The sequence below is a fragment of the Bos indicus genome, chromosome 24 (assembly GCF_029378745.1).
Source record: "Bos indicus isolate NIAB-ARS_2022 breed Sahiwal x Tharparkar chromosome 24, NIAB-ARS_B.indTharparkar_mat_pri_1.0, whole genome shotgun sequence".
In the NCBI taxonomy this organism is placed as follows: domain Eukaryota; kingdom Metazoa; phylum Chordata; class Mammalia; order Artiodactyla; family Bovidae; genus Bos; species Bos indicus.
In genome coordinates this window covers 8,056,378-8,083,776 of record NC_091783.1, presented here as the reverse complement: position 1 = coordinate 8,083,776, position 27,399 = coordinate 8,056,378, and the positions used below count along the sequence as shown (strand labels likewise).

Here is a 27,399-nt window from a genome sequence, read left to right as displayed (position 1 = left end):
GCCTGGGAAATTCCATGGACAGCAGAGTCTACAGTCCATGGGGTTGCAGAAAGTCAAACATGGCTTAGCAACTAAACAACTAAAACAGTGATCATACTCTTTTCCACTCTGTATCCTTTACTAGAGAAACATAATTGTTCCCACTAGCTATATTAGGAGATATCACATACTAGGCCATGGAGAGCTGAGCAAAAGACTAACTCAGAGCATGGGAAGTTGTAACTGTCATATAATTAATAGCAGTTGACCTGCTAGAATTTCATGTATCATTCAGTTGACTTTCTATGGAAAGTGGATTTCCCTCCCTCTGTCTCTCTCTCCCTCTCTTCCCTTTCCTTCCTTCCTTATTTTTGTTTTTCTAGTGTGACAGAAAGAAAAAAATGACCTTTTCCAGTCCTGGCCACAGGACTGGCCAAATTTCTCCAAGCCAGTCTTCAGCAATACATGAACCCTGAACTTCCAGATGTTCAAGCTAGTTTTAGAAAAGGCAGAGGAACCAGATATCAAATTGCCAACATCCACTGGATCATCGATAAAGCAAGAGTTCCAGAAAAACGTCTATTTCTGCTTTATTGACTATGCCAAAGCTTTTAACTGTGTGGATCACAATAAACTGTGGAAAATTATGAAAGACATGGGAATACCAGACCACCTGACCTGCCTCTTGAGAAACCTCTATGTAGGTCAGGAAGCAACAGTTAGAACTGGACATGGAACAACAGACTGGTTCCAAATAGGAAAAGGAGTTCGTCAAGGCTGTATATTGTCACCCTGCTTATTTAACTTATATGCAGAGTACATCATGAGAAATGCTGGGCTGGAGGAAGCACAAGCTGGAATCAAGATTGCTGGGAGAAATATCAATAACCTCAGATATGCAGATGACAGCACCCTTATGGCAGAAAGTGAAGAGGAACTAAAAAGCCTCTTGATTAAAGCGAAAGAGGAGAGTGAAAAAGTTGGCTTAAAGCTCAACATTCAGAAAACGAAGATCATGGCATCTGGTCCCATCACTTCATGGCAAATACATGGGGAAACAGTGGAAACAGTGGCTGACTTTATGTTTCTGGGCTCCAAAATCACTGCAGATGGTGATTGCAGCCATGAAATTAAAAGACGCTTTCTCCTTGGAAGGAAAGTTATGACCAACCTAGATAGCATATTAAAAAGCAGAGACATTACTTTGTCAACAAAGGTCCGTCTAATCAAGGCTATGGTTTTTCCTGTGGTCATGTATGGATGTGAGAGTTGGACTGTGAAGAAAGCTGAGTGCCGAAGAATTAATGCTTTTGAATTGTGGTATTGGAGAAGACTCTTGAGAGTCTCTTACGTTTTTCTCTGATTTCTCTACTCTGTACTGCCTGCATGTTTGTTCTTGGACCACTAACATGCCACTTGTTTTAAATTGCCACCAGATCACATGATAGCATGTGTTATAGCATTTGTTAGAGCAATTGTTTCCCAAACATGCTCAGTTCTTGCTTTATAAAGGTACCTTAGCAATTTATCTAAGGGCATGGAATATGCTTTTTTCACTTTGGGCTTCCCTGGTGGCTCAGACAGTAAAGAATCTGCCTGCAGTGTGGGAGATATGGGTTCTGATCCCCTGGAGAAGGGACTGGCACCCCACTCCAGTATTCTTGCCGGGAGAATCCCATGGATAGAGGAGCCTGGTGGGCTACAGTCTGTGGGGTCACAAAGAGTCAGACACAGCTGAGCGGCTAACACTTTCACTTCACTTTAGCTTCTCTCTTTAAGTTTTAAATTTTTCTCCAACAAAATCCGTAGGTACTTTACAGTTTTTCTTGTATAGTGAAGGTAATTTTTTCTAATTAACAATTGTTAGTGTATACGGATCCTGCTAGTCTCTTGCGTTAACTATATTTGATAACTGCTGTATACTTTTGTTGTTTTAATAGTTTTTTCCTATGAATGCTGTTAGTATTTTCATATCAGTGATCATATTTTCTGCAAATATAGATAGTTCTATCTCCTCCTTTCTTAGTCTTTTTCTTACCTTCCTGTCCAGGACCTGTGCTACCTGATCAAGAGCCCCTCTGCCATGCTTCCAGTAGGCAGGGACTGTGTCTAGAACTCGTGCATAAAGTAAAATAAGTTTTGGTGAATCAATTTTAAATAAAATCCCTTTCTATTTTTCATATATTTATGGGGTTTTTTCTCATAAAGGTATTGAACTGTATCAATGCTGTTATTTTTTTTTAGCCTGCTGAGGTAACCATGTGATTTTTCTCATGGAGTCTATCAATTTTAAGAACTACATTTAGACACTTTCTGATGTTAGCTATGCTTTCGGTGACTCAAGGTAAGTACATATGTGTTCTTTGCTTCTTAGAAAACTAATATCTAACTAGAGAAATAGGTCTGTATACACATTTTTTGTCACTTTCTTCCTGTCATTTTACCTTCATTCAAGACAACTGACTTTAAAGCACAAATTGGCTGTCCAAATTCAAATAATACTGTGTAATCATGTTGGAGAAGACTCTTGAGAATCCCTTGGATTGCAAGGAGATCCAACCACTCCATCCTAAAGGAAATCAATCCTGAGTGCTCATTGGAAGGACTGATGCTGAAGCTGAAACTCCAATACTTTGGCCACCTGATGCAAAGAACCGACATATTTGAAAAGACCCTGATGCTGGGGAAGATTGAAGGCAGGAGGAGAAGGGAACAACAGAGGATGAGATGGTGGGATGGCATCACTGACTCAATGGACATAAGTTTGGGTAGACTCTGGGAGTTGGTGATGGACAGGGAGGCCTGGCATGCTGCACTCCATGGGGTCACAAAAAGTTGGACATGACTGAGTAAACTGAACTGAACTGAATCATGTAAGTTTCCTAGGTTAGCCTAACAGACTACTGCAGATTTGTCTTAAAATTGCAGTTTATTTTCTCCCATTTCTAAGGATCAGAAGTCAAGGGTCAGGGTGTTGGCTGGGCTGTACCCCCAGAGCCTCTGAGAGAATCCTCAGCCTCTGTCGGCTCCAGGGGTCTATTCAGCCTACACGCACGTGGCTGTGTCCACTGCGTCATGCCTCACAGCTCCCTCTGCTCCTCTGTTCTCAGGACTCTGCTCATCAGCTCTGGTGTCCTCACAGAATCCAGGGTGTGCCCCTCTCAAGGTCCTACCCTTAATCACCCCTGCAAAGACCCCTTTTCCCAAATGAGTGCTCATTCACAGGTTCTGGGGTGTAGGACTTGACATACCATTGGGAGGGGGTGCTATTCAACCCATTACTATCACTAAAAGATCTAAAGTTGTGCATCTGCTGAGTGAAGTCCTAGAAGCTGTGGTGTCTCTGCTAGTATCTGTGTAGCAAAGCTCTGCCTCTCAGAGGGAGAATGATGCTAGAGCTGACAGAGTGGTTTCATGCCTTTTTGTTTTTAGAGTCAGTGAAACATGTTGAGAGAGAGACCAGGATGGGGGCTGGCGGGAGGGAGGAGGGAGGAAAGAGCTATAGAGATTTCCTGTTTAGTGCTTATTTTTCCTTTTACTGATGTTCTACATTTCTTAGCCCTGAAAATAGATTTTCTTTTTGTTTTTTGTTGTTGTTGTTGTTTTGTTTTTCTGTAATAGACAACTTCAAAATAATTTTGGAGTAATAACATAAAGAGTTTCCTGGGATACCTTTCATCCTCCCTGCACTCTGAGGCTTTTTTGTAGTTGAATTCTCCTTCCTGTGATGACGTCCCCATTAGCCATTGTTTGCCATTATTAAATAGCATGGATTTCAGAGCAGTAGCTATCGCATAAACTGGTGGAAAGAGCACCAGTGTGAGAAACAGAAGGTGTGATCAGGTTCTGGTCATCACTCTAGCTTGTGCTGGCCACCCCAAGAGGACAGCCGTTTCCTTTGGTGAAGTGAGGGCAGCTCAGCTCTCAGTGTTGTTAAGTTAGAATGATTTTGGTTGAAAGCAACAGTTCAGTTCAGTCCCTCAGTCATGTCTGACTCTTTGCAACCCAATGAATTGCAGCACACCAGGCCTCCCTGTCCATCACCAACTCCCGGAGTTCACTGAGACTCACGTCCATCGAGTCAGTGATGCCATCCAGCCATCTCATCCTCTGTCGTCCCCTTCTCCTCCTGCCTCCAATCCCTCCCAGCATCAGAATCCCCAATTCAAACAACTTAAAGACAAGCATGCTCACATATTACAGCATGTCCAGAAAAAGAAAATGGCTCCAGGGTAGGTTCATTCTTCATTCTTGCTCAGGAATGAAAATTAAGGACGTGCGTTCTTTTTTTTTCCTCTCTTTCCTGTCTCTGCTCTGCCATTTGTATGGTTGCCCTCATCTTCAGTCTACTAGAATGATAGCTGTAGCATCTCTGAATTGTGACACCCAGACAACACAGCATCCCCCGGAGAAGGGGCTAAATTCATCTGGCAGTTACCTCCAGATTAGAAAACATTTCTCTGAAGCCACCAGAAGACTTCTATGCACAAGACACTGGTTATATTTAGGTCATATTGTCTTTCTTAAACTAATCATGAGCAAGGAGATTATAACCCTAGGAATAACAGATTCTACCATGACATTGAAAGTGAGCAATGCCTGCCGGGGTACTTGGGTCACGTGACATAGGGGCACACAACGAACAAAATCAGATTCTGTTCGGAATGAAGGAGCTGGGACTGGATGCTGAGTGGACAGCAACGGTGATTAATTCCAATTCTAGTGTAATTTTATCCATAATCATTTTCTCTAGAAGATGCATTTCACAATATAGCTTAATATTTGAGTGGCATGTGCAAGCTCAGGTGTGTCTGGCTCTTTGTGACCCTGTGGACTGTAGTGCACCAGGCTTCTCTGTCCACGGGATTTTCCAGGCAAGAATACCGGAGTGGGTTGCCATTTCCCTCTCCAGAGGATCTTCCCGACCCAAGGATCAAATCTGTCTCTTGTGTCTCCTGCATTGGCAGGCGGATTCTTTACCACTGTGCCAGCTGACAACAGAACTTGTGATTATTGATTATGAACCTGTTGGTGTTGTCACACAGTAAACATGAAAGCGTGTCACAAGGAGCTTAAAAAATGAGTTATATTGATTTTTTCAGTGGTACACATTTCATATTTTTCAGTGATAGATAAATGTAAGGAAGCAGCTATTGGAAAATAGATAGAAAAGTTTTGGAAGGAAGCAATTATACACTTTCTATTCAAATATTGTGACCAGAATATTAAAGCATACAATATATAGGGTAACACCAATAATTAAATTATAATTATGAACACTTAGGATTTGGGCTTTCAAAAGAGATTGATATGTAATAATAGAAATAATCTAAAACTTTAGTACGTTTTTCACCTTTTTCTCTTACTGGAAAATCAATATTCTCTATCCTAATGAAGAGAATTTTATTAAACTATCTTCTAAAGTGTTTATTCCCAAAAATAAAAACTCTGACCTAATTAAAACAACCATAGGAGATTAGTAAAATGTCAGGAGAGATAAGAATTATTAGTAAGATTAATAAGAAAGAAGAGTGCAGTTTGTATTCTGGCTCATTTGAATATACTTGAAAAAAATCTGAAAGTTAAGTTCTTTAACTTTTCAAAATATAATTATCTTTAAAGAAAGAAATTGAATGCCTCAATAGGCAGTATCTAATCTCAATTTTCATGACAGTTAACTGATGAGATACTTTAAAATTTAAAAAAAAATTGACCAAACAGGATTTTTCAGTTATTTATCTTATACTAATTAGTGAAAATTTGTTTTATGCTTGTGAGTTAAACCTGTGTTGAATGTGAATAGCTTAATATCCACAGTTAGTCTAAGGGGAAAGATATATAACATAATAGTATGGTGATTTTTACATTTTACAATTAACCTTAATTTGTTCATCCTAACTTTGCTGTTCAAAAAAGATCTTCATGACCAAGATAATCACGATGGTGTGATAACTCACCTAAAGCCAGACATCATGGAATGTGAAGTCAAGTGGGCCTTAGAAAGCATCACTATGAACAAAGCTAATGGAGGTGATAGAATTCCAGTTGAGCTATTTCAAATCCTGAAAGATGATGCTGTGAAAGTGCTGCACTCAATATGCCAGCAAATTTGGAAAACTCAGCAGTGGCCACAGGACTGGAAAAGGTCAGTTTTCATTCCAATCTGAAAGAAAGGCAATGCCTAAGAATGCTCAAACTACCACACAATTACACTCATCTCACACGCTAGTAAAGTAATGCTCAAAATTCTCCAAGCCAGGCTTCAGCAATATGTGAACCGTGAACTTCCTGATGTTCAAGCTGGTTTTAGAAAAGGCAGAGGAATCAGAGATCAAATTGCCAACATCTGCTGGATCATCGAAAAAGCAAGAGAGTTCAAGAAAAACATCTATTTTTGCTTTCCTGACTATGCCAAAGCCTTTGTGTGGATCACAATAAACTGTGGAAAATCCTGAAAGAGATGGGCATACCCAACCACCTGACCTGCCTTCTGAGAAACCTGTATGCAGGTCAGGAAACAACAGTTAGAACTGGACATGGAACAACAGACTGGTTCCAAATAGGAAAAGGAGTACGTCAAGCCTGTATATTGTCACCCTACTTATTTAACTTCTATGCAGAGTACATCATGAGAAACACTGGGCTGGACGAAGCACAAGCTGGAATCAAGATTGCCGGGAGAAATATCAATAACCTCAGATGTGCAGATGACACCACCCTTATGGCAGAAAGTGAAGAGGAACTAAAAAGCCTCTTGTTGAAAGTGAAAGTGGAGAGTGAAAAGTTGGCTTAAAGCTCAACATTCAGAAAACTAAGATCATGGCATCTGGTCCTATCACTTCATGGGAAATAGATGGGGAAACAGTAGAAACAGTGGCTGACTTTATTTTTCTGTTCTCAAAAATCACTACAGATGGTGACTGCAGCCATGAAATTAAAAGACAGTTACTCCTTGAAAGGAAAGTTGTGACCAACCTAGATAGCATATTCCAAAGCAGAGACATTACTCTGCCAACAAAGATCCGTCTAGTCAATGCTGTGGTTTTTCCTGTGGTCATGTATGGATGTCATACCTGTCATACAGTCAGAGTTGGACTGTGGTCATGTATGGATGTCATACATGTCATACAGTCAGAGTTGGACTGTGAAGAAAGCTGAGCACCGAAGAATCGATGCTTTTGAACTGTGGTGTTGGAGAAGACTCTTGAGAGTCCCTTGGACTGCAAGGAGATCCAACCAGTCCATTCTGAAGGAGATCAGCCCTGGGATTTCTTTGGAAGGAATGATGCTAAAGCTGAAACTCCAGTACTTTGCCACCTCATGCGAAGAGTTGACTCATTGGAAAAGACTCTGATGCTGGGAGGGATTGGGGGCAGGAGGAGAAGGGGACGACAGAGGATGAGATGGCTGGATGGCATCACCGACTCAATGGACGTGAGTCTGAGTGAACTCCGGGAGTTGGTGATGGACAAGGAGGCCTGGCGTGCTGCAATTCATGGGGTCGCAAAGAGTCGGACACGACTGAGTGACTGAACTGAACTGAACTGAACTGAACTTTGCTAAGTATGCAAAGAAGACCCCTCTGAAAAACTTGGGCTTAATTGGAGAAAATATCACTATGCCCTTCAGCCCATATCAGATTCCTCCTGAAAGTTCTACAAACTAAGTAATGGTAGAGTGACTAAAATCTAATGAACTATTTTCATCTGCAAGTGAAGCAGCTTCTCTTTTGTTTGGTCTTATTAAGTGATACACAGAAGTATGCCCTTCATTTCAGAACATATAGCCCAGTGCAGCTGTATGCTACCCTTTTCTTTATCTTTAATCTTTTCTTTTCTCATCAGATATGAAAGAGCCAATCACTTAATAGGCGTCTACTGGTCTTCACTGTGAAAAGCATATATTTAAAATGAAAAAAAAAAACCCTATATAGAAGTCCAGTTATGTAGAGAATTGATAAATAAATGACATGAATTAATAAAGGAACAACTCAATAATTTACTTACTGAGTCCACTGTACAAACACAACCAGATTGCATAATGAGTCAGGAAGCCATCTGAATTCAGATCACACTGTCAAGGGCTTGAGGAACGCCACCTACGACCACCGTCAGCAACAGGCTATTAACTGTGCATGAGTCATTCAGGGAAGGTTAAGGGAGGCTTGTTGGTCTTGACAAATGATTGTGAGCTTGATAGGAAGCTGAAGGAAGCTCCAAGAAGATTATTCTGTAAAAGACTCTGTAACCTTTGAATGTTGTTTTACCGTTGCTAAGTCATGTCCGACTCTCTGCAAGCTCATAAACTGCAGCACGCCAGGCTCCTCTGTCCTCCACTATCTCTGGAGTTTGCTCAAATTCGTGTCCATTAAATCGGTGATGCTATCTAACCATCTCATCCTCTGTCGCCCCCTTCTCCTCCTGGCCTCAATCTTTCTGAGCATCAGGGTCTTTTCTAATAAGTCAGCTCTTCACATCATGTGGCCCAAAGTATTGGAGCTTCAGCTTTAGCATCACGTTTAAAGAGCACATTTCTATTCAAAACAACTGAAAGACTTTGTACATGGCTGGACACTAACTTGTGTTCAAGGTTAATGTAGACAAAGATGAGATTCAATTTCCAGGAAGGAACTGAGTCATTAAAGTCATCAAGTCCTTGCTAAAGAGTGAGAACTTAATTTTAAGGTGTAATTAAATGGTTTTAATGCCTTGTGGCTCAGACGGTAAAGAATCTGCCTGCGATGCAGGAGACCCAGTTTCGATCCCTGGGTTAAGAGCCCCTGGAGAAGGAAATGGCCACCCACTCCAGTATTCTGGCCTGGAGAATGCCACAGACAGGGGAGCGTGGCAGGCTACAGTTGTCGCAAAGTGTCAGACATGACTTAGCGTCTAACACTGACTAACTGACTGAAGGCACGATAAATGAAGGGGCATGATAAAACGTTTGGGTTAAAAATATAAGTCTAAAACCAGTGTGAACAAGACAATGGAAGATGAAGGGTATGAAGGCAGATGGAAAAACAAATGGAAATAGTTGAGATGAGAAAGAGCAATAGTGAAGTTGTGGAGTAGGGGTAAGGGGAGTGTGTGTGAAATAGACATTGGCAGAGTTTCAGGACAGAGCAGGTGTTGTGGGCTCGAGAGAAGCCTGTGTTTGGAACAGTGGACCTCAGAATTGTCCACGCAGACAGCACTCTTTTCATCATAACACTAACATATTACTTGTTATTTTCACTTTGTTTTAGAGCAAAGGCAATAATAGGTAAAACTGCAGCAGGAATCAAGGCAGTGGCTCCAAACAAGGTTGTTGTTTAGTCGCTAAGTTGTGTCCAACTCTCCATAGACCGTAGCCCACCAGACTCCTCTGTCCAAGGAATTTCCAAGGCAAGAATACTGGAGAGGGTTTGCCATTTCCTCTTTCAGGGGAGCTTCCCGACCCAGGGATCAAAACTGCGTCTTCTGTATTGCAGGCAAAAATCTTTCCTACTGAGTAACCAAGAAAGTCCAGTTACTGTATTCTTTTTAAAATAATAAAATTAAAATTGTATATATTTAAAGTGTACAACATGCTGTTTCTATATACCTACGCACACTTACTAGACCTCAGTATTTTAAATTATTGACTATGGCATTTATTGACTTAGACTTGAACAACCTGAATTATTTTCAAGTAATTTTTCCTTTAATTAAATTCTGCTAATATCATATTTAATTATTTTAATGCCTTCTTATTAAACTAATGTTTTGTCCTACTAGAGCAATATAAAAAATTAACATTTCAGAAATATGGGTTGGATTATTAAATGATGTAATAATTTATAGATACATATTATTGAAATGCTCTAGGATTTGGTGGTGCTAGTGGTAAAGAATTCGCCTGCCAATGCAGGAGACATGGGTTCAGTCCTTGGATCTGGAAGATCCCCTGGAGAAACACGTAGCAACCCACTCCAGTATTCTGGCCTGGAAAATCCCACAGAGGAGCCTGGTGGGCTGCAGCCCATGGGGGCGCAAAGAATCAGACAGGGCTGAAGTGACTTAGCATGCACACAGGGATTTCACACTCAATAATAAGTTCACAGTTTTATGTCACACTGTTAGGTTGTAGACCAATAAAAATATTTTTTATTTTAAAGCATTTAAAGATATTATTTTAAAAATTACCTTCCTCTAAGAAAATGCAAACAGTTTTGTACTGGGTCATAAAATCATTTAGTACTGAAAGTGAAAAGTGAGGACAAGAGATTCAGATATATCTTGACCTGAATTGCTATGATTCTAAATATTTTTAAAATATATTTTAAATTAAAGATATATCAGATTCTAAGGGGTTTCTGAGGTGGTGCTAACTGTAGAGAACCCACCTGCCAATCCAGGAGACATAAGAGATGCAGATTCGATCCCTGGGTTGTGAAGATCCCTTGGAGGAGGGCATAGCATCCGACTCCAGTATTCTTGTCTGGAGAATCCCCATGGATAGAGGAGCCTAGCGGGCTACAGTTCATAAAGTCGCAGAGTCGGACACAACTGAAGCGACTGAGCATGCATACGTGCAAATTCCAAAGGTATACCAAGTCCTTAGAAAATCTTCCGGTATGATTTTGTAACATTTTGTAATCTAACAGAACTCTTGAACTTCCTAACCAAGACAATCTGAGAGGTGAGATTTTATGCCCCCGTGAGTGCTCTGCTTCCTGGTATCACTTCAGTTTGTTAGGGCACACACTGAAGTGGGTAGCATCGCACTACTGATCAACAGAAAGCCTCACACTGTTGCGGAAACCACTGTAACCATGTCTGCTTGAAGAGCTTCTCTGCATCTCTAAATGTGAATTTTACAGAAGAGCAAACACTTCGTTTGAACTACATTGTTTGTCAGATTGCCTGAGGCACAAAAGTTAGAAAATCTCTAGTGCTTGCTGCATTTTGCTAGGCTGTTTATTAATTTGCTCTGTTGATTTTTTGCTATGAGGTGAAAAAAAGATGTCCTACACAATATTAGTTCCAATATTCTTTTATATTTGTAAATAAAAATATTTGGAAAAGGCCTTGGAGCAGAATAATAAATGTATTTATGATATTGTTTGGCACAACTTGATAGTATATATAATATATCTTATATAGTGGCATATCACTTTTATACTCACCTAACATGGATAGTATCTGTTCTTAGGCAACACATGATCTTCATTGCTTTTAGACTACTTAATTTTAGTAAGATCATTTTCTTATTTAAAATTAATAACACTTGGAAATAATGTCTCTTTTTAAAATATCTTTAATCTACTATTTTAGAATAAAATTTGGGTTAACTATTACTTGAATCAATCATCAAATGATTTAAAAATTTAAGAGTTTATTGTTGAGAGTATGCTTTAATGTACTTCAAATATAATATACAAATCATTGTTCCAAAAAAATTCTCATCTTTCTCCCCAGGATCTGACACTTTAAGATACTAGTGCCTAATTTTTCTTCCGTGGAAGAGAAAATGAGTTTTTTTTAGATAAATAAATAAATAGATATAGTATATGTATAAATGCACATATGAATGCATATATACACATATGTAGGTGTTTTTATACATGATATATATGAAGCAAACCATTTTTAGTTTATTTAACTTGAAATCACTTACCTTACCAATTTTAGTTTTGTATGTTAAGTGAGATAATGACAAGGAGAGAGAAAAATAAATATTTTCTAAATATTAAAATAATTTTTCCAGCATGTAGACTATAGACTGTAAATTTATTGTGACAGAGACCATAAGGGCCCCTCTGGACAGACTGCACAACAACCTTGAGTGATAAGCTTGTTATTTTATGAGGCTAGAAGTCCACATCATTACAGATTTTAAAAGGAAATATTACCAAAAAAAAAAAAAAAATCAATGACTACCAAGAAAAAATTACAAGGCATTACCAAAAGGTAAAATACCAATAGTATTTCAAAGATATTTGAAAATATCTCTTCAAAATATACAATTTGAAGAGACAGATGGAACATCAAAATCAGAAAAGGCAGGGTAGTTGAAATGATCAGACCAGGACTTTAAAACAACTATGATTGCTGCCCTAAGGGTGCTAATGGATAAAGTAGACAGTATGAAGAACAGATGGGAACTGTCAGAAGAGAGACAGAACGTCTAAAGAACCAAAAAGAAAATACTGTAACAGAAATGAAGGATGCCTTTGATGAATGTGTAAACACTGGACATGGCTTATGAAAGAATCTACAAGCTTGAGGATGTCTCAGTAGAAACTTCCAGGGTTCCCTGGTGGCCCAGTGGTAAAGAACCCACCTGCCAGTGCAGGAGACATGAGTTCAATCCCAGATCTGGAAGAATCCCACATGCTGAGGAGATGAGCCTGTGCTCCACAACTGTTGAGCCTGTGTTTTAGAGCCCGGGAGCTGCAACCACTGAGCCCATGTGCTGCAGCCGCTGAAGCCTGTGCCCTAGACCCTGTGCTGCAAACAAGAGGAGCCGCCGCAGTGAGCAGCTCCTGCAGGGCAACTGGAGAGTAGCCTCCACTTGCTGCAACTAGAGAAAAGCCTGTGCAGCAACAAAGACCCAGAACAGCCATAAGTAAAAAAATAAAAAGACACCTCCAGAGCTGAAAAGCAGAGAGAACAGAGACTGAAACAGTAAAAATAAAACCAATACTCAAGCACTGTTGGGACATCTATAAAAGGTATAATATATCCACAATGGAAGTACCAGCATGAGAAGAAAGAAAGAAAAATTCTACCAATGATAACTAACAATTTCCCCAGATCAATGTCAGACACAAAACTACAGATCCAGGAATCTCAGTGAACCCCAAGCAGGATTACTGCTCCCCACAAAAAAAAAAAAAAGAAATGAATGAAAAGTATACCTAGGCATTTTCAACTATGGAGAATCAAGGAAAAAATCCTGAAAGAAACTAGAGAGAGGAAAAATCACCTTCTCCATAGAGGAGCAAAGAGGAATTACATTTACCTTTCCCTCAGAAACTATACAAGCAACAGATTAGAGTGAAACACAGACATCTTTTGGTATCTAATGGAGAGTCAGTTCCAATATCCTCCACGGATACCAAAATCCATGGATGCCTAAAACCCTTACATAAAATAGCAAGCACAGCTGAGTCTCATATCTGCGGGTCCCACATCCTCGGATTCAATCAACCGTGGATCGTAAAAGTAGTACCCAATCCAAGGTTGGTCAAATCTGACGATGTGGAACCCTAAGATATCAAGAGCTAACTATATTTAATGTTTTAAGATGAAAAATATCCATCAACCTAGAGTTCCATATGCCCTGTAAAATTATCTTTAAAAGTGAAATAGAAATTGACTTTTTCAAACAAAATTGAATTTATTGCTGGTAAGACTGACTTTGTAAAAAATGTTAAAATTATTTCTTTAGAGAAAATAATAATGTAGGTTAGATACTCAGATCTATATAAAGAAAGGAAAAACATCAAAAAGGTGTGAGTGGAGATAAAAAAGTTTCATTTTTTCTTATTCTTAATTGATCTAACAGGTGACAGTTTGTTCAAAATAGCATCAACAACAATGTATTTGATTTTGTATACATTTATAAATATATATATATATATGATAAGTAGATATATATGTATATATCTCTGATATATGTATATATCTCTGATATATGTGTAGTTTGATATAGTGTGGTTTGGAATTGCATTAGCTGTAAATTTATATTTCATACTCTAGGGCAGCAACTAAAAAAGTAAAAAAAAAAAAGGTATAGCTGACATGTTAGAAAGGAGGAAGAATGGAATCATGTAAAATTCACAATTAAAACCACAAAAGACAGAAAAAAGAGTGAAAGATAAAATAGAAACAGAGAAGAGGGACAAGAAATAGAAAACAGGTACAAATATTCTATATATTAGTCCAGTTACACCGATATTTACTTTGAATATCAATGGCTTAAATGCACCAATTAAAAGATGAGGATTGTCAGAGTGGATCAAACAAGATGCAACCATACACTATCATAAAGAAACCCACCATAAATGTAAAGACATCTATAAATTTAAAATATGTGGATATAGAAAATCATACTTTGTTGTTATTCAGTCACTGAGCCACATGCAGCTCTTTTGACCTGATGGACTGCAACATACCAGGCTTCCCTGTCCTTTACTATCTCCCAGAATTTGCCCAAATTTATGTCCATTTAGTCGGTGGTGCTGTCAAACCGTCTCATCTTCTGCTGCCTTCTTCTCATTCTGCCTTCAATCTTTCCCATCATCAGAGTCTTTTCTAACTAATCCGTCAGCTCTTCATATCACATGGCCAAGTATTGGAGCCTCACCTTCAGCATCAGTCCTTTCAGTGGATATTCAGGGTTGATTTCCTTTAGGATCAACTTGTTTGATCTCCTTGCAGTCCAAAGAACTCTCAAGACTCTTCTCCAGCACCACAGTTCAAAAGCATCAATTCTTCAGCACTCAGTCGTCTTTGTGGTCCAACTCTTATATCTGTGAGATGGCAAGAATCCTTAAGGTGGCAAGAATACACAGAAGAACTGTACAAAAAAAGATCTTCATGACCCAGTTAACCACAATGGTGTGATCACTGACGTTGAGCCAAACATCCTGAAATGCAAAGTCAAGTGGGCCTTGGGAAGCATCACTGCGACAAAGCTAGTGGAGGTGATAGAATTCCAGTTGAGCTATTTCAAATCCTAAAATTTGATGCTGTGAAAGTGCTATACTCAATATGCCAACAAAGTTGGAAAACACAGCAGTGGCCACAGGACTGGAAAAGGTCAGATTTCATTTCAATCCCAAAGAAAGGCAATGCCAAAAAATGTTCAAACTACTGCACAATTGCACTCATCTCAAACACTAGCAAAGTAATGCTCAAAATTCTCCAAGTCAAGTACATGAACCATGAACTTCCAGATGTTCAAGCTGGATTTAGAAAAGGCAGAGGAACCAGAGATCAAATTGCCAACATTTGTTTGATTATCAAAAAAGCGAGAGTTCCATAAAAACATCTACTTCTGCTTATTGACTATGCCACAGCCTTTGACTATTTGGATCACAAGAAACTGTGGAAAATTCTTCAAGAGATGGGAATACTAGGCCACCTGACCTGCCTCCTGAGAAATCTATATGCAGGTCAAGAAGCAACAGTTAGAACTGGACATGGAACAGACTGGTTCTAAATCGGGAAAGGAGTACACCAAGGCTGTATATTGTCACCCTGCTTATTTAACTTATATGCAGAGTAGCACAAATTGAAATCAGGTTTGCCAGGAGAAATATCAATAACCTCAGATATGGAGATGACACCACCCTTATGTCAGAAAGAGAAGAAGAACTAAAGAGCCTCTTGATGAAAGTGAAAGAGTAGAGTGAAAAAATTGGCTTAAAACTAAGCCCAAAAGTTGGCTTAAAATATTCAGAAAAATAAGATCATGGCATCCAGTCCCATCACTTCATGGCAAATAGTTGGAGAAACAATGGAAACAGTGAGAAACTTTACTTTTTGGGCTCCAAAATCACTGCAGATGGTGAATGCAGCCATAAAATTAAAAGACATTTTCTCCTTGGAAGAAAAACTGTGATCAACCTATACAGCTTATTAAAAAGCAGAGACATTACTTTGCAACAAAGGTCTGTCTAATCAAAGCTATGGTTTTTCCAGTAGTTATGTATGGATATAAGAGTTGGACTATAAAGAAAGCTGAGCACTGAAGAATTGATGCTTTTGAACTGTGGTGTTGGAGAAGACTCTTGAGAGTCCCTTGGACTGGAAGGAGATCCAACCAGTCAATCCTAAAGGAAATTAGTCCTGAATATTCATTGGGAGGACTGATGCTGAAGCTGAAATTCCAATACCTTGGCCACCTGATGTGAAGAACTGACTCATTAGATAAGACCCTGATGCTGGGAAAGATTGGAGGCATTAGGAGAAGGGCACGACAGAGCATGAGATAGTTGGATGACATCACCGACTTGATGGACATCAGTTTGTGTAAGCTCCGGGTGTTGGTGATGGACAGGTAGGCCTGGCGTGCTGCAGTCCATGGGGTTGCAAAGAGTTGGACATGACTGAGCGACTGAAGTGACTGACTCACATCTGTCCATGACTACTGGAAAAACCATGGGTTTGACCCTATGTATCTTTGTCAAAAAGAGGAATCTCTGCTTTTTAAAACACTGGGGTTTGTCATAGCTTTCCTTCCAAGGAGCAAGTGACTTTTAATTTCATGGCTGCAATCACTGTGTGCAGCAACTTTGGAGCCCAAGAAAATAAAATCTGTCACTGCTTCTACTTTTTCCCCATATATTTGCCATGAATTGATGGGACCAGATGCCATTACCTTAGTTTTTTGAATGTTTAGTTTTAAGCCAGCTTTTTCATTCTCCTCTTTCACCTTCATCAAGAGGCTCTTTAGTTCCTCTTCAGATATGCTATACTAACATTAATCGAAAGAAAACAAGAGTAAGTTTTAATTTCAGACAAACAGACTACAAAGCAAGGGTTTTTATTAAGTATTACATATTGATAAATTTGTCAGTCCTACAAGAAGACATAATATCTGGGTGCACCTGACAACAGATCAATAAACGACATAAGGCAGAAACTGATAGAACGAGGGGAATAGATGCACTTACTGTCATAGTTAGCATCTTCAACCCCCCTCGCTCAGAAGTAGACAGATCCAACAGGCAGAAAATCAGTGAAGACATAAGTGAACTCAACACCACCATCAATTAACTAGATGTAATGGACATGTATGTCATCAAACAGCAGAATACACACTCTTCTCAGCTCACATGGAACTCTTACCAGGATGCATCATGTTCTGGGCCATAGTTCAGTTCAGTCGCTTAGTCATGTCCGACTCTTTGCAGCCCCATGAACCGCAGCACACCAGGCCTCCCTGTCCATCACCATCTCCCAGAGTCCACCCAAACCTATGTCCATTGAGTCAGTGATGCCATCCAACCACCTCATCATCTGTCCTCCCCTTCTCCTTCTGCCCTCAATCTTTCCCAGCATCAGGGTGTTTTCCAATGAATCAGCTTTTCGCATAAGGTGGCCAAAGTATTGGAGTTTCAGCTTCAACATCAGTCCTTCCAATGAACACCCAGGACTGATCTCCTTTAGGATGGACTGGTTGGATTTCCTTGCAGTCCAAGGGACTCTCAAGAGTCTTCTCCAACACCACAGTTCAAAAGCATCAATTCTTCGGCGCTCAGCTTTCTTTATAGTCCAACTCTCATATCCATACATGCCACTGCTGCTGCTGCTGCTAAGTCACTTCAGTCGTGTCCAACTCTGTGTGACCCCATAGACGGCAGCCTACCAGGCTCCCCCATGCCTGGGATTCTCAAGGCAAGAAAACTGAAGTGGGTTGCCATTTCCTTCTCCAATGCATGAAAGTGAAAAGTGAAAGTGAAGTCGCTCAGTCATGTCTGACTCTTAGCGACCCCATGGACTGTAGCCCACCAGACTCCTCCATCCATGGGATTTTCCAGGCAACAGTACTGGAGTGGGGTGCCATTGCCTTCTCTGATCCATACATGACTACTGGAAAAACCACAGCCTTGCCTAGATGGGCCTTTTTTGACAAAGTAATGTCTCTGCTTTTTAATATGTTTTCTAGGTTGGTGAAAACTTCCCTTCCAAGGAGTAAGCATCTTTTAATTTCATGGCTGCAGTCACCATCTGCAGTGATTTTGGAGCCCAGAAAAATAAAGTCAGCCCCTGTTTCCACTGTTTTCCCATGTATTTGCCATGAAGTGATGGGACCAGATGCCATGATCTTAGTTTTCTGAATGTTGAGCTTTAAGCCAACTTTTTCACTCTCCTCCGTCACTTTCATCAAGAGGCTCTTAAGTTCTTCCTTTCTGCCATAAGGGTGGTGTCATCTGCATATCTGAGGTTATTGATATTTCTCTTGGCAATCTTGATTCCCACTTGTGCTTCCTCCAGCCCAGCGTTTCTCAAGATGTACTCTGCATAAAAGTTAAATAAGCAGGGTGACAATATACAGCCTTGATGTACTCCTTTTCCTATTTGGAACCAGTCTGTTGTTCCATGTCCAGTTCTAACTGTTGCTTCCTGATGTGCATACAGGTTTCTCAAGAGGCAGGTCATGTGGTCTGGTAATCCCATCTCTTTCAGAATTTTCCACAGTTTATTGTGATCCACACAATCAAAGACTTTGGCATAGTCAATAAAGCAGAAATAGATGGCTTTCTGGAATTCTCTTGCTTTTTCAATGATCCAGCGGATGTTGGCAATTTGATCTCTGGTTCCTCTGCCTTTTCTAAAACCAGCTTGAATATCTGGAAGTTCACCGTTCACGTATTGCTGAAGCCTGGCTTGGAGAATTTTGAGCATTACTTTACTAGCGTGTGAGATGAGTGCAATTGTGCGGTAGTTTGAACAGTAGTTTGGGCTATAGAACATAACCAATTTAAAAAAAAACGGAAACTGTAGCGTACCTTCTCTCTACTATATGAAATTAAACTAGAATGCAGTGAAACTAGAAACCAGTAATAGAAAATAGCTAGAAAATTCTGAAATACTTGGAGAGTGAACAATGTATTTCTCAATAGCACATAGGTCAAAGAAACTTAAAGAGAAGTTTTTAAGTATTTATATAGATGGAAATGAAAACGAACCTGTTGGATCTTTTGTTAGAAGAAATACTGAAGTAGCATGTTGAGAAGTGCATTTTGGAAATGAACTCACACAATATTATTATTGTAAAGTTGTATTTGCAGAGTAAGTGAGGAAGTAGACAAACTGCTCATTTCTAGGGACTGTGGAGAGAAATAAAAATGCACAAGTTACAGCAGAAAGCCTTGTACCCATACAATTGAGAGCTAAAATACTTGTTCAATAAAATTATTAGTTGCCAAAGGAGTAGAGTTGTTAACCTGGGTCCATAAATCACGAATGAGCCTTGGTGAGAGAACCGGGTGGCGAGCAGGAATATAAGGGTCCGTGAACACTGTGTGGTTTGGGCTGGGAAGGAAGTTCATTGTTTATATGTAATGTTTCCAGAATTTTAGAGCCACAGTCTGCTGATTGACAGGTGTCAGTTAGACTGCATTTCTACCAGGGACTTGCATGATGAGTGGGTTTTAGGAGACAGTTGAGATGTTAAATCCAATAAATATTTAATGCAAATTTATTGAGAATCTTCTGTGTGCCATACTGGCTATTGTTTGTAAAAGATGCAATTTTTAAAAAAACACAGGAGTCCTTGCTTTCAGAGTTATTCTTCTACATAATTTTTAGACTCTTTCAAAATTGAGCAAAGCAAATAACCACAGTTGATGGCATCGAAAAAGTTTTTTGTTTTCATTCTGCATGGTATTTGATTCCTGTTAATTAGAAACAAGTAAAAATATCCATTGGAAAGTGACTTAGGACAATAATAATGGATCATTTTGTGTGAGCACCCAGCATAGAACATGTACTGTATGCTAAGTTAAAAATGTTTTTTTGTTCAAGGTAACTGAACTGCACAACATCAAAAACATAACCAGGCTGCCTCGAGAGACAAAGAAGCATGCAGTGGCAATTATCTTTCATGATGAAACGTCAAAGACATTTGCCTGTGAATCAGGTAAGTAATCACAGCCCTGTCTCCAGCTTGAAGACCTGGAGCTGCTTCTGAGACAATAGCCCAGATGCATTAAGATCCACCTATGAACTGCATGGCTTATCGTGGTGAGAATGTGCTGTGGAAGACTGTTAGTAAGCTTGGTCTCTCTGTTGCTACAGATGTTATCAGTGCCTGTTTATTATCTGGCTGTGTCTGGATTTTGTTCCCAGGTGGTCTGACTTCTGAGGTTTCCATTCAAGCTTGGAGAATTAAGCAAACAATGCCTGTGGGGGTCTTTGTTAGAGCAAGCTCCTGACATGTGTTCTGGTTCTTGCCAAGTGCCATTGGAGGCAGTTGGTAAGGCGTTAACTGTGTAAGAGTGTGGCACAGGGGCACAGCCACGGTCCCTAGACACTCCAGAGCAGACCTGTGAGCAATTGGTTGCTTTCATGGATCCTTAGTATTACAAGTTAAGTACATTTCAGATTGAATTTTAGCATCCCAGTTCATAAAGCACTCTGACATTATTGAGACACTAGGCAGTTAATCATTGGAACTCACAGTGTTTCTCATTTTGGAATCCCTGTGAAAAGTGAAAGTGAAACTTTCTCACACTCACGCTCAGTCGTGTCCGACTCTTTGTGACCCCATGGACTATACAGTCATAGGAATTCTCTGGGCTGGAATACTGGAGTGGGTAGCCATTCCCTTCTCCAAGGGATCTTCCCAACCCAGGGATTGAACCCAGGTCTCCCCCATTGCAGGTGGATTCTTTACCAGCTGAGCCACCAGAGAAGCCCTGGAATCCCTGTACTGTATAATGTATTAGTTGGCTTATTATAGTTTTTTAAAGATTTTTCTCAATGGAATGGTGTTTTCATTTTATACTGGATGGACGCAGAAAGCACTAAGTCTTTGAAAGATGTGAATTTAAAATAATGGTTAAGTCTTTTAGGAGATGCTTTGTTAAGTAACTTTTAAAAGGTAGTAAACCTTCTGTATTTACGGTTAAAGTTTATAGGTGTACTTATTACTGGATTATATTATTCAAGACTGATAAGGTCACTTTGCCTAAATAAATTGCTCACACCTACTCACCTACACGTATCTTAGTTTTGCTAAATTGAATTAGAATGTGTCAAAGTGTTCCCTTTCCTTGAATGCCTTTATCCTTTTTATATACTTTCTTCACTTGCCATCTGACCTCATTTCATCATTTAGAATTGACTTTTGTGGTGGTTGAATAGAAGTCTTTCTGGTAATATAAATCCCCATGTGATAATAGAACCTGTCCCAGCCTTGCTGGTGTCATATATTAATATCCATTAGTAATCATATATTAATATCTGTGCCTTCTTGTTCACTGTCTTGCTACTTGATCACTTCAGTTTTCTCTGAGCTCTTAAATAATGTCTTAGATTAAATCTAATAACTCCCAGAAAACTAGTTTTCCAAAACAGATAAAAGATCATTTTCTCTGTTGTTTGTATGTTTCAATTTTCACTGTTGTTTTACAGTTTTTAATTGTCCTGAGTTGCGTTTTGGGTACAGAGACCATACTGGAGGCTATTATTTCAGATAAGGATATTGAATCATGTTTCTACATAATTCTGAAATTTATTTTTTTATTTTAATTTATTTATTATTAACTGGGGAACAGTTGCTTTACATTGTGTTGGTTTCTGCCATAATTCTGAAATTTAGGCTCACAGCTGTAAACCCCAAGTCTGAAATTGGAAGATTTTAAATACTTTGTCATTGGTGGTGGATTCATGGTAGAATTTTGAGAAATGAAGGTCTCTTCACTCAAAGAAAATGGCCTTAAATTCCAAGAGAAGAGTTTCCTGACAGTGAGGCTGAGGCAAGATCTAAGTGTAAAAGTGAAGAACGCTTTTGTGTGCAATTCTTGCAGAGAGTTTTCAGCTAGCTTAAATTATGATTAATTTGAGGGTATTATTTTTTAAACCATTTTTAATATGTAAATGTAACAGTCTGCTTTTAGATGGTAGTAAAAATGTTTAAAAAGTCATGGCACAGTTTTTTTAAATTGTCTTAACTTCATGGCATGCCAGTGGGAAAAAAGGAAGTACTTAAAAACTGATAAGGAATTTGAGTACTTTTCCTTGGAAGTTATGTTTTTTAGATAGATACTAAGATGCAGTAGTCTATGTCTTTTATTAAAATGACAAAATTATATGGAAACAGACTACACTGAAAAGCAGTTAGAGTTGTGAAAATCAAAATAACAAGATTAAAGTCAAGATTAAAAAGAGCTCTCACATTTATTTGGAATGAAAGTGCAGATAAAATTGTATTGTCATAATGGCTAGTGGGAATGTGAATTGTTTCAATTATTTTTTCAAGAAAACTGACAACTGCTGTTGTAAACATGTATACCCTTGACTCAGTGAACCTTTTGGGGAACATATTTGGTGTATTATACATTATGTGTAATGATAACAAAATTGCTGAATGCCTATCAAGAAAATTGTTGAATAAATCATAGTATATCCTTATCATGAAATATTATACAATCACTGGAAAGAATTCTAAATAACCCAATTAACTTAAAGGCATTTTGTGAAGTGTAGTTCTTCAGGCAAAACAACCAGCAGAGAAGTATGTACTGAATAATCACATTTGGTAAAAGAAAAAGTGAGAGAAAGAGTGTGGGTCTTCACAAGCATTCTCTAGGTGAGAGGAGATGATAATGAAGTGGAATAGAAAGGAAGATGGGTAAAATCAGCAAGCAAAAAGGAAAAGTGAGAAAATACAGCGAACAGAGAAAAATATCCAGCATACAGACTGTCCCATTTGTATGAAATTATGCATATGTGAGGGCTCCAGGTGGCGCAATGGTAAAGAATCTGCCTGCCAATGCAGCGGACATAGGAGATGGGTTCTGTCCCTGAGTCGGGAAGATCTCCTGGAGGAGGGCATGGTAACCCACTCCAGTATTCTTGCCTGGAGAATTTCATGGGCGGAGGAGCCTGGCGGGCTACAGTCTATGGGGTCACAAGAATCAGACACGACTGAAGTGACTTAGCACAGGCACATGCATATGTGAATGTAGCCATGAAGTTTTTGAAAAGTTAGTCATCAGGGAAATGCAAATTAGACCATAAGGAAACAACACTATGCATCTGTCTAAATGGCTAAAAAAAAAAAAAAAAATTAGTGAGACCACTGAATGCTCGTATGGTTTCAGGAACACTGGATCACTCATACGTTGCTGGTAGGAATGTCATGTGGTACAGCCACCCTGGAAAATGGGTGGCAGCTTCTTATAAAATTAAATATGTAATTTATACACAATCCAGCAATTTCACTCTTGAACATGTATCTCAGGAAGAAAAAAAAAAAACATACTCCACACACACACGCACACCTGTACAAAAAGTGCTCATAATAGCTTTATTCATAATAGTCCAAAACTGGAAAGAGCCCAGAGATGCTTCAACAAACTGTGGTATACCGACCCCATGAACTCCTCAACAGTAAAAAGGAGCAAACATTTGATACATATAGCAATCTGGAGGAATCTCAAGTGAATTATGCCCAGTGAAGAAAAGTCAGTCCCAAAAGATTATACACTTTGTGTTTTCATTTATACAGCATCTGTGAAAGGAAGCATTTTACAAATGCAGGACATTTTAGTTGCCAGAGGTTAGGGATGGGGTTGGGTGTGCGGAGAGCAGGACTGTGTGGTCATAAAAGGGTGACATGAGCTTCTGTTGGAACTGAGTGGTTATCTCGATGATGGTGGTGCACACACAAACCCACACGAGTGATCAATTGTGTCAGACTTCATACACACACAAGTAAAACTGAGGAAATCTGAATAAAATCAGTGGTCTTCCAACGTTAGCCTCCTGGTTATGATGTTGTATACTTTTGCAAAGTACACTGCAGGAAAGCAGGCAAAATATACGCAGGATCTCTGTGTAGTATTTCTTACTACTGTGTGTGAATCTACAATTATCTCAGTAAAATTTGCAATAAAATATTAGATCTATATCAGTTATCTGTAAGGTCATCTATGATATATTTTTTCATTTATATTTTAATTGGTAGAAAGTTGCTTTACAATGCTGTGGTGGTTTCTGCCTTACAACAATGCAAGCCATGCATAATTATATATGTCCCCTCCCTTGTGAGCCTCCCTCCCCTCCCCGCATCCCACCCCTCCAAGTCATCACAGAGTGCCAGGCTGGGCTCCCTGTGTTACATAGCAGTTTCCCACCAGCCATCTAGATGATGATGTATTTTTAAGTTAAAAACAGAGTAGAGAGAGCATTGCAGAAATAGGAAGTGGTATATCCTAATATTCTATAAAGAAACTGACAGTAATCACAACAAGCAACAAAAATAAATCTAAATGTGTACCTGTGCAGCCTGTGTATGATTCACGAGCACAGAGACACGTGTGCACTCAGTCATATGGGCGTCTTGGCCCTTCCTAACCTGTGGTCCCTGCACGGGCTCCCCCAGCCTAGTGAACCCTCACACACACTTCACCCAGTTACCGCCCCATTTCCTTCCACCCTCAGCTTAGGATGGCATGCCTCCTGCCCCCACAGCAGTGGAACTTGGATTTCATGTACTCTGTTCAGAATCTCTCTGCTCTGTGGGATTTTAACCTCAATGAAAACATGACTCTGGTGTCTTTCTCCCCCACGCCACAAAAATTCCCCCACCACCATGCTAAGGAACATTTGTTGAATTAGTCAATGAGTAAAATTTATACTTGAGTTTTGTTATCATGATATGTTTATCATTCTCCTTTTTCAAAACAAGTTTGAGAGATTAATTTGACTGCCCCATGGGAAAAAATTGCTTATATTGCCAAGTAACAGATTGCTCTGTGTTGTGATGGTGAGTGGGGGATGGTGATCAGTGTCCTGGGTGTGTGTGCAAATCACCACGGCCCACCAGGTCTGCTGTAACTACTGTGAGTAATACAGTCTTGAATACAAATGAAAATTTCTGCATTTGCTATTCCCTGAAGAGAGAGCCTTTGCTCATTCTTATTTTTTTGGAGTATGTTCATTTCCTAGTGACTAATGGAGCAGATTGCTTCAGTTCTATTCAGTCGCTCAGTCGTCTCTGACTCTTTGCAAACCCATGGACTGCAGCCCACCAGGCTTCGCTGTCCATCACCAACTCCCGGAGCTTACTGAAACTCATGTCCATTGAGTCAGTGATGCCATCCAACCATCTCATCCTCTGTCGTCCCCTTCTCTTCCCTCCTTCAATCTTTCCCAGCATCAGGGTCTTTTCAAATGAGTCAGCTCTTAGCATCAGGTGGCCAAAGCATCAGAGTTTCAGCTCAGCATCAGTCCTTCCAGTGAATAAGCAGATTGCTTAAATGTTGGAAACCCAGAGGTTGGGTAATAGTTTCTGTTATCTTCATTAAGGAAAAGAGAAAAGGAAAAAGCAACTCAGCTATGTCTTTGTCAGTATATGAAAATCTGAAAAGTTATCTCATTTGGAAAAAAAAGTTATCTCCTTTATTTAAAACAAATAATATTTAAATTCTAAACAACCTAGTTAATTTCCTAATTACTTGAAGCATTGAGTTTATTCTGTAATACAGTTATTTTTATAATTTCTCTCATTCATAATATATAATGGAATATTCATAATTGAATAAATTCTCCCACAATAAAATGAAAAATATTTGTGTAAAACCCAAATCCAATATATTGATATATTTATCATTAAAATTTTAAAATTTTTTTCACAAGTAATACCTTGTACCTAGAATACCTGGATATCAGTTAATACCTGTTTCAGTTTATTCACATTGTATTTTCCAAATCCTATAGCTTTCTTTCTAAGAAAATATTATATTTTAAAATAACGTCTTTCCCTGTAATTCTTTATATTTGTCAGTAAAATATACCTGTATCTTATATTTTATACTGTTTTAAGAAGACATCTTTTTCCAGAGGATTTTCTATGATTTTTTCTGCTTCTCAGGTTTCCAGTACTCTTTCCTCCCACAAATAAGTCCAAAAGGGATGTAGTCAAAAATCATTCTTAAATTTAGATTGACAGGCAGTAGGCACACGTTTAAGCCATTTTTGACTAACATTTTTATTGTATATGTAGTTGCAAAACCTGTATTGCCTCCCACCTGTGGCATTGGAGCTGTGAACATTAGAAATGAACTGGTTACACATCTGCATTAAAGGTTTAGACGCACTGGAGTAAAATATGTTCTTGGACTACTAAAAGTCCAATTACTATTCATTAATATTATAATAAAATATGTGTGTGTTATTCTACCAAAAATGTTTTTTATTTGATTTTTCTAAATTCCCCTTTTCTGATTAAGAACTCCTTTGAACCATGTAGATTACTTAATAGTAATTAAATTGCAGTTATAATAATAGGATAATAATATTATAGGGTTCAATTTCTGCTTAAGAATGAAGGAAAGTCTCCTCAAAAAGGTTCTATACCTCAAGTATGGCCCCCAAGTTATAGAAGTTTTCAAGTTTGTAGTATTAAATTTAATTTGATAAAAGTAAGCTAGTACAACAACTAACAAATTCTGATGATTGTTCAGTTCATAGTCAAATATGACTTTCAGTTGTTAAAATCTGGTTTGCATAGCTTAAAATAATAGCTGGTATTTATCCAGTTAGAAGGAAGATATCAATTGTTTTGCATTTAAGTAGTCAAATTCCCTGGTGGCTCAGATGGTAAAGAATCTGCCTGCAATGCAGGAGACTCAGGTTCGATCCCTGGTTTAGGAAGATCTGCTGGAGAAGGCAATGGCCACCCACTCCAGTACTCTTGTCTGGAAAATCCCATGGATGGAGGAGCCTGGTGGGCCACAGTCCATGGAGTTGCGAAGAGTTGGACACGACTGAGCGACTTCCCTTTCACTTTTCACTTTTATGCATTAGAGAAAGAAATGGCAACCCACTCCAGTGTTCTTGCCTGGAGAATCCCAGGGATGGCGGAGCCTGGTGGGCTGCCATCTATGGGGTCGCACAGAGTCGGACATGACTGAAACGACTCAGCAGCAGCAGCAGCAGCAGCTGGAGAAGGAAATGGCAACCCACTCCAGTATTCTTCCCTGTAAAATCCCATGGACAGAGGATCCTGGTGGGCTACAGTGCATGGGGTCGCAAAGAGTCAGACATGATGGAGTGACTAACACTTTAAGAAGTCAAATTAGGGTGTGACATTAGAAAAAAGTTCCCTGCAGCTGCTCAGTCACATGGTCTGTGGATAAATATACTTCTTCAGGTTCAAGTGATGTCAGGAAAGCTCTTTTATGAGCAGTCTATTTACTTTGGGGATAATGGGAGACTTTTTGGTTTATCGATTGTTCGATACAAAAGACAACTTGAATGAAGTTGTCACAACTTATATTTCTAGCTGACTCAGTCACTGCAGAATAGAATTGCCCATTTATAACCATCTGGTTCGTAGCTATCCTGCTATGAGATTTGGAAGAAGTGATTAAAAAAACAGAAGCTAGTGGCCCTATGTGATCTGAAATGTGTTGCGGTCTTCAAGTTATTTCTTTAGAGAAAGTATATGCTGTGTAGCAGTGACAGTGTAATGAGACTTTGAATTTTTAATGCTCCTTCAGACTCACATGGAATAAAAACGCCAAACCTGCAGTTGCACCCTCTCATAACAAGACTATGTGCATCTTGTAAAATTTGGACATGGTTTTATAAGGTTGGTACGCTAGTTAACAAATCAGAGATAGAATTGGTTTAAGCAAAATTTAATGACTTATTACACTACAGTGTCAAGGTACTGATGTGTAATGGAGATAAGTGGGGTGGTCTTATAGAT

At 39.1% G+C, this 27,399-nt stretch overlaps 1 protein-coding gene across 1 annotated transcript in view; it reads left to right on the top strand.

Annotated features, from left to right (window-relative positions):
• Positions 1–27,399, top strand: part of DOK6 (docking protein 6) — a 412,757-nt gene that overhangs the window by 150,687 nt on the left and 234,671 nt on the right. Inside the window, exon 3 of the mRNA XM_019986984.2 lies at positions 19,482–19,596. Coding sequence (XP_019842543.2) covers positions 19,482–19,596 — 115 coding nt within the window. The remainder of the gene's footprint in view (positions 1–19,481; positions 19,597–27,399) is intronic.